This window comes from Ixodes scapularis, unplaced genomic scaffold, assembly GCF_016920785.2.
Source record: "Ixodes scapularis isolate PalLabHiFi unplaced genomic scaffold, ASM1692078v2 PGA_scaffold11__112_contigs__length_91849675, whole genome shotgun sequence".
NCBI lineage: Eukaryota > Metazoa > Arthropoda > Arachnida > Ixodida > Ixodidae > Ixodes > Ixodes scapularis.
This window is the reverse complement of record NW_024609837.1, coordinates 61,597,912-61,609,789: the sequence shown is the minus strand read 5'-3', so window position 1 is coordinate 61,609,789 and position 11,878 is coordinate 61,597,912. Positions and strand designations below refer to the sequence as shown.

General features: G+C 43.9%; 1 protein-coding gene across 1 annotated transcript; it reads left to right on the top strand.

Moving 5' to 3' along the window:
* The first annotated feature begins 258 nt into the window (after positions 1-258).
* On the top strand, positions 259-11,504 carry LOC120846786. Its single transcript, XM_040218661.1, has 3 exons — positions 259-262; positions 413-778; positions 11,239-11,504. Exons 1-3 carry the CDS (start codon positions 259-261, stop codon positions 11,502-11,504), a joined length of 636 nt encoding a protein of 211 aa, XP_040074595.1.
* The last annotated feature ends 374 nt before the right edge of the window (positions 11,505-11,878 follow it).

The window sequence follows — 11,878 nt, the reverse complement described above, 5'->3', positions numbered from 1 at the left end:
AAGGCCGAGCAGGCAAGCAGCACCGATATTGACTTATTTTCACGAAGAAAAATATAGCAAAAAGGGTGAGCATCCTCAATAGACAAACTAACTAAAAACTTTAAAGAAAGTCCAATAAAACTCCGAATGAAGACCGCAAGTGGCGAGTCACGCTGACCGGGTCTCCACAGCCCAGGAGGGGGACAGAAAAGTCTGGCTTATAGGGTCGCGTGAGTCGCGAAAATCCGTCGGCCGGAAAGCACTTTTAGACATGTTTATATGGGTCAATAATTTTGTTTCATAAAAACCAACTGTGTTTGAACATGTCCTAAAAGGTATGTCCCCTTTTTTTTAAGCACACCTAACTCATACATGCATTATTTTAAAAGTTCAGTCTTCAAGCCGCTTACTCAGTTAATTGCTTTTGTTTCAGCTTCACAACGAGATAAAAGAGTGATATATTTTGAAAATTTTCTGGACCAATTTGTTCTAATGGTTCAACGGGAAATCCACGAACGATTAAATACAAGCATGTACCGTCTCCAAATGCCTGACCACCTTGACTCCGTGAGTGGCCGCAGAATACCACTTGGCCAGGATCGCACGGCGCGTATCTTCGGTCTTAGTTTTAAGTTTGGACGCAACGGAAACTGCGTAAAATATATTAAACCCGTGAAGACTACCCTTCGTTGTCCCGTCAAGTTTGATGACCTTCTAATACAGCTGCCACTGTTGGACAATGAACAAACTGTATATGTGGCGCACGTCACCGTCAGGGGAGCGCTCGATTTTCGCCAAGGTGGGTGCAGTCTTCTGTGTTGATTTTTATTACTCCATGATAGTTATTGTTTTGTATTTTGTCTTCCTACAAACATCTTTTGTACTTCGAAAATAGATTTACTAAATCCGAACAGCGTGTAGAACGTTCTGCTTTATGTAGAATGACATACATTGTTTATTTAAAAGAAAAAATATGACGTACAAGTCAGAGCTTGTACAACAACATATAAAATCAAAACTTTTGCTTTTTTATGCCATAAAAACATAACTGAAGCATTGATGAAAAATGCCGCGAATAAAAACGAGTAAATATTGCTCAGAATCGAAGGCTATCCCTTCCAAGATGGTCTTATATGAACCCGATTTATTTGATGTACGGGCATATATATTCATATAAAAATATTTAAAGCAGTGTATTCCCATATAAATTAGCAAATAGGTGCATATATGGCGAGAGGACGCCATAATGGCCATGTATGGTAACATATATTTATTTATTTAAAGGATACTGCGGCTCATATCTGTGAGCTATAGCAGGGGCGGTTACTATTGACTTCGTGGGATGTTCGTACGCGCACTTTGTCGTGGCAGAAGCGACTCCCCCAGCAAAAACATCAAGTGCCGGAATCGTTACCATTTCATTTGACAAAAAATTCCATTCGTTAATTCCCCGAATAACTAATTGCTAATTCGTTGATTGGCACGATATATATCAATATATGGTGCCAATTTTTTCCTATGTAAGGCTATCTACGTTGTCCCTTAAATGGCGTCCTTTTCCCATATATAGTTGTATATGGCTATATGTACTTTCTTAAATTGCGACCCTTTCCATATTTATCTTTAATTGGAAATCCTATATGTTTATTATTCGACACGGACAGTGAATATTTTGAAGGAAAAAGCGTACTAAAAGTGTACCTATTTGTATATGCTCTAGAAAAGGTGCCGTACTGAAAGTATACTTGTAAAATAGAAAATTACCACATGCACCTGAACTGTAGCCAGAATATTGTGTAACCGTATTCAAATCCTACTAATAACGTATACTTATCACATACATCGGTAAGTTTTCTCAAGCACACCTATGGTCTATAAGGGTACTCGTTGCACATTTAGAGTGTACGACTACGTACCAACAAATTATTATTAGCTACTTGGCTTTTGTTGAGTTAGATACCATGTCAAAAGTTAAAAAAAAAAATATGTATAGTAATGCGCAAGCTATCCATCCGATTGCGAAGACATCTCGTTACGTGAACATCTGGCTGCGACTGCCGGCAACTGCCGTTAGCGAAATATTCATGACACTTTAATTGTGACAAGAAAAAAATAAAGAAGACTGGTGGCTTCCGGCTCTGTCGAACTGATTGAACAGCGAAGTAGTTTTATGCCACTTATACGGCAACTTTTTATTTTTATTTATATTTATTAAGGGTAATTGAATTCTACACCCTTATGAAAACGAATATTTGAATTTCTGATGTGTTCCTATTGAGTCATCAGAAATTAACGAGAAACTCAACGTGTAATGTATTTTTCCAGCCCTTTCACAACAAGAACTCGCTCTAGATTACACAAACAATATGTGAAAATACTACATATCTTGCCATTAGAATGATTTATATGTAAACAGCTTATGTGCCTAAAGGCTCGAAAGGCTTTTTCAGTAACTCGCAAATATTTTTAACTGCTATACCGTGCGTGCAAATACGCAAATGACAAACTTGTTTTGTGTTGCGGTCGCCAGGGACAATTTGAAGAGACGCTCCTGGAGGTCGTTGCTGTTGTCGGCGAAAGCATTCGACGAGCGTGTTGAAATTTTTTATAGACGCAATATTTGGTGGTGTTCCGGCCGAACTTGCTTTCGTCGAAAGCAAGTTCGGCCGGTCTCTAGGCGGGATCAGAGCTTCCTTAGCACGCCGAAGTGCTGCGTCTCTGTGCCTTCGCGCGCTTGGATATCGATCAAGAATTGTCGCCGCGGCCAAGTTTTCAAGGTCCGTGGCGCCTAGACACTTTTGCACCATATATCGGCTTCGGAGTTCTGGATCGTCCAGCTGTTCCGACCGTCCACCTATTCCGGCGATTTGCTATCAATAAAAAGAGGGAGGGGGGGGGGGGGGCAATCTGTACAAGCTTTTATGCACTATTAACCTTTGGAAAGTAAACATTCGAGAGAAATCTCTCTGGTTGGGAAACACAATAATTAAAGTACGGCAAACGACCAAGTCCTAAACATGTAGAAGCCCTACGTTTCGAACCTACTTGGTTCTTCGTCAGGGGTGACTGTGGCCGTTGCGGCCACGCTCGCCCCTGAAAAATAATTATGGCTATGTTTCAAATCTACTCTAATGGATCACACGGCAGCCCAAATAGAGCAACGCTGTGGAGCAAGGATGGTTTTCAAAGGCAAAAGTACAAGATGGCGAGATCGAAAATCTTTGAAGCGCGGCTTATATGGTCGTGTGCAATCTGTTGATCAATCAGGATTAGACGAGCCTGGCTGAAACTTGATGTCGCGTGCAATAGTTGATAATGAGCCAGACCACTGATCAGGGATGAGCTGTTGTGCTGTATTCTGTAAACCATCTAACGACGAAAAAAAAGACGTACCTCGCCCCTTCCTTTTCCGTCATCACTGGACGCCGGATCAAGCAAGTTTATAGACTTCGGGTGCCGCAAGTTTCAAATACAGTTGTCAGAGTAAAGTAAAACGCTGCTCCAGAGGCGCATATGCCTTCACGCGCATTGTATTCGTAAAACGCATCCGCACGGCGTCAAATCTTGATCGGTATCCAAGCGTGCGAAGGAACAGAGACGCAGCACTTCGGCGTGCGAGGAAGCTTTGATCATGCCACAAGACCGGCCAAACTTGTTTTCGACGCGTTGCCCCTTTTTCCTGCGGAACTGCGCTTTCGTAAAAATGTCCACGTGTTCTCAACTGCAAGTCTGAACGCTTAGACAGGGCCTTAAAGAAAACCTTCTTCGGCGAATGACGACGAACGAGTAGAAAACGTGTCTTCAGCACGCTGCCGACAGCCTGTGCAATGCTAACGAAAACGCAATTGGTCTACAAGCAAGATGGCGGTCCCGTGGCTTCACTTGCGCTGCAGCGATCAAGAGGGGGAGCGCGATCCAGCAATTGTCATAAAGATCAGTAGCTGCCAACGTTACTAAAACACTCAGTTGAGAAACTCGCCGTCGAAACCTGTGCCGCTGGCATCCACCGAGACCGAGTTAAATACGACAACAGCGCCACTCTTTATCATTTGTCTGTACTGTGGTCACATTGAGCTTTTAGAAAGCCTGTTTTTGCGTAAAAACAAACGAAAAAGACTCTTTTTCTGTGAAATTTAAAGTGTTTTAGTACAAAATGAAGGGCGCGTCATGTTTTTATAATCTTTGGTTTGCGACGTTTGCGGCACAAATAACATTGTGTTTATACAAGTATGCCTCAGCGATGCTTTCAGGTAGCGCGTCCCGAGCTAGGTGCATTTTAACTTCGGTAGTAATTCGCGGCGCGTCCGCTGGGTAGACGGGGGTGGCACCCCTGTAACCTATTCCGCTGTATCTGTTTCGGCGCCAAAATGGCCGATTAAAGCCAAAATAAAAGTAACGTGCAGTTCCTCGAGTGGCCGCTGTGGGAGAAATGGCGGCGTTGTGTTCGCCATTAGCTCGGTTCTGGAGGACACATCGGGGCCACTTTTTCAGAGCAGTCTCTATGGCAGTTTCCCAACTGAGTGGTTTTAGTAACGTTGGCAGCTGCCTTCGATTTCCCTACACCTCCTCCACCGATTCAGGAGATGTGGGTGGTGGTAAATCAAACGCAGCTAGTGGTTGGGGCCGTGGGGCGGGCGGCGGTGGCCGGATACGCTACCGGCGCTCCCGTCGGCGAGTTCCGTTCACCCAGCGGTAGCCTGGCGACGGTGGCGGTGGTAGCGCACGGAGCGCCGCTAACCTGGCCACCGCGCGTACGTGGCTTAGCTGTTCAAATCGGGAAGAGCCGTCGGAGCTGTTCACATTGTTTCTTTGTTTTTCTCCACCCGTCGTCTGGCCCGGCTGTCCTGTCTTGTTTTAAAACGTACGCACGCGCGTGTTTGATTGGCGGATCGGCATGCCGTACCCATTTTGAGCTACGGGATGTCGCGGCAATTACAAAAACACCGAAAAGTTCATGTGTTAAAGTTCCCTCATGACGGTGACCTGCCGCAAGTGTGGAAAAGAGCCATCTTCTGGCGGAATCTTCTTGTGTCTGAACATAGCAGGGCAAGCACTCCTCCTTGTTTCGATTTGCCGGTCTATTGTTCAGTTTCAGTCGCTTCTAAAGCCTCCTTAGCTTCCGTCAAATGACTCATATCGGTTGGCATTATGTCGGGAATCATTCAGAAATTGTTAAATATGTTCAAAGCCCGTTAGTAGTATTTGGTTACGCCCGACAGCTTACGTCGAGGACTCGAGATGCGACATGTACTTTGGCGGCCTATTCATTCAGAACCCGTGTAATTCCTCTCACGACTGATATAAGGTTGAGTGCTCTGCCAAGAGGCCAGTTTAAAGGCTCTAACTTGCATGGGGACTGTCCTTAAAAAAAGGAACTGTCCTTCCCTCTGTTTATTCTTTCTGTTTTATTTGACTTCACCAACGCGCTCACGTCGAACTAAGTTATTCTATTACTACGACTGGACAACAGCAACTTCTCCTCAGTTTTGTTTATGTTGTAAAGCATTGTAAAAAGAAATGAGGCGAGTAAAAAAGTCACATCTATTCTTGTGAAAAGACGTGCGCTTGAAAAAAATGTTGACACGTGTGTTCGTGCACGAATATATTATCGAGACATCTGTACTTCGTGTGACGCACGGGAACCAAATCAAAAATACTCACATATTGCTGCCACTTATACGAAGGCAAATTTGTGTTTCAGGTGTGCGAGCGCCACTTCACGGTCAGTGATATCTTTCGAGAGACGACACTCGTAGATGATGCTACAGGGTTCTAGGTTACCGTTCCATTGAAACACCTCATCCTACGCCCTGGGGCAATGCCTAGCAGGATTCCAAACGGCCTCGGCTACCTCTCTACGGATCAATCACAAGCAAGAGAAGCCCCTGAGGCTCGAAAAATGCTCCTCGACTTAAGAGCCATGGAAACCGCTGTGGCCGACTCCATGGAAACGTTTGCCAGCGACCAAGAAGATATGTTTTTCAGCCCAAAGGATCTTGCCGACCACATAAGAAGCAAGCACTGTGAATTCTTGCAAGCTCTTGAAAGCAGTGGTCGACTCATTTTGGTGCACATTGTTGAAAACCCAGCACCATGTATCAAATACTCGATTGCTGTAAACGCCGACCTCAACCTTACAATTCACGTGGTGAAAACGCCCACAAGACTGGGATCAAACTTATATATCCCATCAGATGTCAAAAGCAAAAGGGCGGTGATGAACCTTCTAGAGGGCATTGAAAAATGAGATGGCGTCGTAAGCAATAAAAACATTAACGAAAACAAAGACGATGAAATGTTTGAGGCAATTCGCGAGTTGCTCAGAATGTTGTCGACGACGCCAGAGGAGGACGCAGTGTATGCCATCCAGTTCTTCTGCGAGCAGCTAGAACTGCTCTCAAAGATAAAGGAGCGGAGGCGCTACTGTGAACTTCATTATGTTCTCCTGCATTTTTTTACCATATCTTCTCATGCTTACAAATGTGTCCGCAGCAGTGGAAACGTTTGTCATCCACACCCGATGACGATCCGGTCAGTCTGCTCTACGTACGGAATGAACCCCCAAGCAAAGCACGAAAAAAACACATTCCACAGCTGCATGAAAAATATTTTTGAGCTTGGCAATTAGCAAAGCTTTGTAGCTCTTATGGTAGACGAGGTCCGCATCAAATTCTTTTTTGATTACGAAGGCACAAGCATCACAGGTGAGGCGTTCAATTCTACAGAACCGGCCAACAGCGCCCTGGTTTCCATGGTACAAAGCCTCACATGCAAGTCCAAGGAAGGAGCTCACATTGTTCCTGTGCATAGAGCGGAGGCAAAGTTTCCGCACACGCTGCTAAGAGACGTGATTTGTGAGCTGGAAACCATTGGCTACCGGACTGTGTGTGTGTCGTCAGTGACAATAACTCCATCAACAGAAAGGCGATGTCCTATTTCATGAACCCCCTCCTGAGAAATTACAAGTTCGCTATTCACACCCTTTTGAGCCAGTACACTGTTCTTCGTCACTGGCTCCGTACACGCGTCAAGTGCATTCGGAACAATTGACTCAACCAAAAGAACGACCGGCTTTGCTTTTACGTTCCTGAGTATGAGGAGTCGACAGAGGAGCACATCCTGCAGGAATATTTTGAAACCATCAGGGAGGCTTACAACTTGGAATGCCAGCAAGTCCTGCGCTACGGCCACAGTGTTTCAAGGAAGGTTTCGAGTCCACCGAACCTCGAACGACAGAATGTGAAACTTGCTCTGCAAATCTTCCACGAGTTCCTGCCACATGCCATTTGTTTTCTGTGATCAGATTCGGACCTTCCACATTGTGAGGAAACAGTAACTTTCATCGAGATTATACTCAAAGGGTGGGAGATTGTAAATGTGAAAACTGCATACAAAGGAATCACGCAAAGGGATGACTTCAAAAACCAGTGTTCCCTTCAGTGGACAATCCAAAGGTGGAGTTCATGCACAAGTTTTTGGACTGACTGGGCGCCTGGAAGAGCAAGGGTTTGGATGATGGCAACTCACAAGTGACACCCAAGGTGCTCTCCACCACACATCTCGGGCACTCTTGGAGATTGCCAGATTCTACTTCGATGAACCTGAGCTGTCCTACGCCCTCCTGGGGAAGATACAGACTAACAGCTTAGAAGCACGTTTTGGGATACTGGCTGGCTCCCAATATCATGTCTCATTTAGGCAGGTATTTGAAGCGGAACAGAAATCGCGCCTCCAAAGCACACTGACTTCCAAAGGAGACAGTGACGAAGACCAGCAATGGTAAGATCTTTACAAGCGCACGGATGCTCCACGCTCCAGCTGCAACGTAGTAGTGCCTGAAGAAGCGCTCTCGAAAGTAAAAGACATCCTCTCTGTCTTGGTTTACCTGGCAGGATATGCCGATCATACCACATTCAAGAAGCTGAAGTGCGACAAATGCAGGGCCGCGTTGACGACAGAGAAAATATTATTAGTTTCCGTCCCGGAAAAGCACTATGATATTGTCATGGCACTTGACAGAGAAGGGCTTGTGCACCCCACACTATTTGCCGTTAATGTGGTTACAAACAGCTACGTAATTGTGACACAACTCTCGAAGCAGTCGCAGTTCTGGCGGATGCCGAACCAACGCGAGCTCCTCGCAGAGCTCACTGTAGAGCTCCTAGCCAGTGACAACTCATCGTACTTCAACACATCTGAGGACGGGCACACAGGCGAGCTTGTTTTAAACACGTACTGTGATCCAGCACTAACATCTTGCTGAAGAATTTCTGCAAAAGATTAAATGACAAAAGTGTTGACGCCAACGTAAAAGCAAACGAAAAAGGATGCTGGAAGTCTGACAGCCAAATAAACAGCTACCAACGCTGGCCCATCCCACCGTAGATCTTGCAGGGAAACTACTACTAACCTACGAGCTTTTATGAGTTCCACGCCTGTTGAACTGGACGCACAAGTCAACATATACTATGAAATGTGTTATTTTTCAGTGTGAACACTTTTTTAGAACATCTTCCAACGCAGTTTTTAGGGGGGGTCTACTAATCAACAATGACTTCTCAACGTTTGTGAAGATGTGCACACGAGTGTGCATGAGCCGGGATATGTGGTACCATAGCCTTCTCCATACTGACAAAGCCTGGCAGATCGCCACGAGACGCGGCCATCGAAAGTGGAAAGGTAGAGCGGCAGACAACGGATAGCACCAGAGCTTACTCTAGCCACCTAGGCATACACTGCCGTGATTGTGGCCAACGTTAGTAAAGCAAGCTCAGTTTCCCAGCTCCCTATTCTCGCCTTCAGAGGCGAGTGGCCCAGGTGGCGGTCACGAGAACTAGCGGCGCTGCAGTCGGATCTTGCTTCCCTGACTCGCACGTTTTCTGCTACCACTGCGTTGAAAGTTTCCCTTTCTTTTTCTTTTCTTCTTTTTTCTTTTTACTTCCATGTGTATAATAGCAAAGAAAAGATGATGAATATGAAGTGTAATACACCACAGTGATCAGAGTCAGCGCATTGTGAGTGTTCTTTCTTTGAATGTTTGAAATTTATTTTTGTGTGCGTCTGTTTCCTTGCGCTGTGAAGTGTTAGTATGAATCAACAACTCGCCCAACCTCAAGTATTGCTATTCCCACTTGGCGGGCTAAACAATCCGGAAGCAAGACTCGACTGCAGCGCTGCTAGTTCTCGTGACCGCCACTGCCCACGTCGCAAGCGGAGCTGTGAAACTGAGCTTGCTCCAGTAACGTTGATTGTGGGTGCGAGGCTCACCTGCCATGTTGTACAATTTTAGGTAGGCGCAGTAATCAATTACCTAGAAAAATTATTGAAGCCGAACACACCGTAATGAATTTTGAAAACTGTATCAGTACACCATCTTTGAACCTGACAGAAAAATTAAAAAAATAAAAGCTTTCCTTGGCGTTGGAGATTGGTGCGCGTGATTCGGGAAATTCGATAGTTCCACACGTAGAAGAAGACAACGTATATAAAAACGAGTTGTCAGTCAGCACGGTTCGTTTAAATTTATTCTCTTTTTTTTCGTGTATAAGTATCGAGTGTACAGTGTGAGTGTACTATTGCAGTAGTGCGCTGTAGTGTGTGGTAACACTTCTCCCGAGCGATGGAATGTCCGCTCGTGCTCCTTGCGTTCCTCGCGCTATCGCTTCTTTTCTCGTCAGGTTGGAAAACCATGTTCCGGGTCCTCGCCGCTGCAAAAGCTGTGCGCTGAATACCACGTTCCCTGAGAAGTGCACTCTGCTACTAGATCCTCGCTCTGCGAATCAAGGACCGGGCACTCTATGGCTCCGTCATCGAACTGTCAGTCTTTGTCAGTATAGAGGAGGCTATGGTAGTACATTTTAGTCAAAACATTTGCGCTGTCTTTCCTCTGTTGTATTACTGCTTCAACATCAAGTCGACTTGCAGTGCACGTGATGTGTCAGGAATGTTCTGTCCACATGGCTTTGCATCTCCAGAATCTGCGCGTGAAACTTTTTTTTAGCTCGCACGCACCTGGCTACATGCTGACTTTTTCTAAGTCCTTCTTACAGCGAAGCTGTTATGTCCTAGGATTTGGACAAAATATTTGCAGGGATGCTAACACAAAGCTCCCGTTTGAAGGGTGCTTCTTCGTTCCGATTGGTCTTGGCAAGTATAAAAAAGAGGGGGCAACTCGCATGAGTCAGCCCTCCTTGGCATTATTAGATAGTGAGGTCCTAATCCCTCATTATCATCTACGGTCACCGACGTATATCAGCTAAGGTGCGAACTAACAAGGCTGAAGGCAGAACGCGCCGATCTAACCTTCTGTTCTTTCGCTTCCGCGATACACATCTAAAGACTTGGGCTCTTTATCAACATCGCGGATAAAGAGCCCAGGTCGCTGTAAAACCTAAAATAATCGTATACCAACACATATACTTATACCAACGACCAACAACAGAACGTGTATCGACCTCACGTTCAGCAAGAACATATCCGAAGTCAAAATACAACCAATGGTGGTTTACCATAGTGACCATAAGGCAATGATAACTTTAGACACTAATATTTAAATAAATACAATTAAACAACGAAATTGTGTACGGGTCTTCAGTCCAATCATATGCAAATCGTATAGATGTATAGTTGTCGTGAAGTTGTCTTAAAGATAACAGCGTCGCTGGTCCTCCATCTTCACGTGAAGTGGATGTGCTCTACAATATTTTAATCCTCGTTATATTTTTAATCCTCAAGAAATACCAGCGTGACTGAAGAACAGAAGAACTATTATCATAAAATATTATTAACTGTGCGATAATAAACAATAATACCCAAAAGTATTTTTGTAGAACAAATCCTACCCTTCTTGAACATATTGCAATAAAGAACAAAGCCACTCATAGGGAGCTAAATCTGTGATTTACAATTTCCTTTTTTGTTGTCATGAAGGTATTTGATAATTATTAGAAAAACATAGATAATTATAGTGTACTCAAATTTACTGTTTTTTTCCTAATCAGACTGCGCGCCACTTAAGGCGTACAAATATTTAAGAAACCGTCATTTAGGCGTCTATAACATAAGCTTTTAATCGAGAGTTGTCTTGGTACAGTCTGTCCTGCAGTTCGACTGCCGCTATATGAAAATTAGAATTTTTACATTTGTTAGGACTGGGTCAAAAAGTGGATACTTTTTTAGGTTAAATACTCACTAAATCTAAGTATGTAAACGAGAGCCGCTAATCAAAATGTATGTCTGTTACAATTTTACTCCTTGCAGGTAGAAATGGCACGGTATTTCATCGGTATACTTTGCTGAATCAGCAGTACGAAATGATGAATTCCGACGGGAAACCGGTCAATCCGCCTCCAGCTGCATATTGTCTGAAGGCGAAGTCACCATCCGGTTTAAAAAGCGTTTTAAAAAAAAGGCTTGAAGATTTGATTGTGAAAGGAGAATTCAAAGACGCTGTGTTTTCCTCATTTAAAAAAATGCGAGAGGCCAAGAATATGAGTGGAAGCAAAACAAGTATAACATTCCTTTGACACCCGCGTAGTTTCGTCAAATTTCATCTAATAAAACTTGTAAAGCTTGAGATTTTTTTACCGTGTTGGGATTCAAATATATGAAGAAATATTGTTCAACTGAGGCGAATATGTGGGGCTAAGGGATAAGAATAACTTACAAATGATGAAAAAACATGATCTTAATAACATGTTTGCGTAATAAATATTTTGAACTTTTAAATTTGTGCTTAGTGAATTTTTATAAATTTTGCAGTTAACAATTTGCTCTATTTTAAAAAAAAAATTTATGGTGCTAATTGCTATGAAGTGTAATATACAGTGTTTTTATTTCCATATTTTTTTTAAGAAGCCGGGAAAGCTCTATATTATAAATTACCTCAGCCCTGATGTGT

Coding starts and splice junctions, on each gene's coding strand:
- LOC120846786 (XM_040218661.1), top strand. Junction 779..11,238: donor AGCGCTCGATTTTCGCCAAG/GTGGGTGCAGTC, acceptor TACTCCTTGCAG/GTAGAAATGGCACGGTATTT.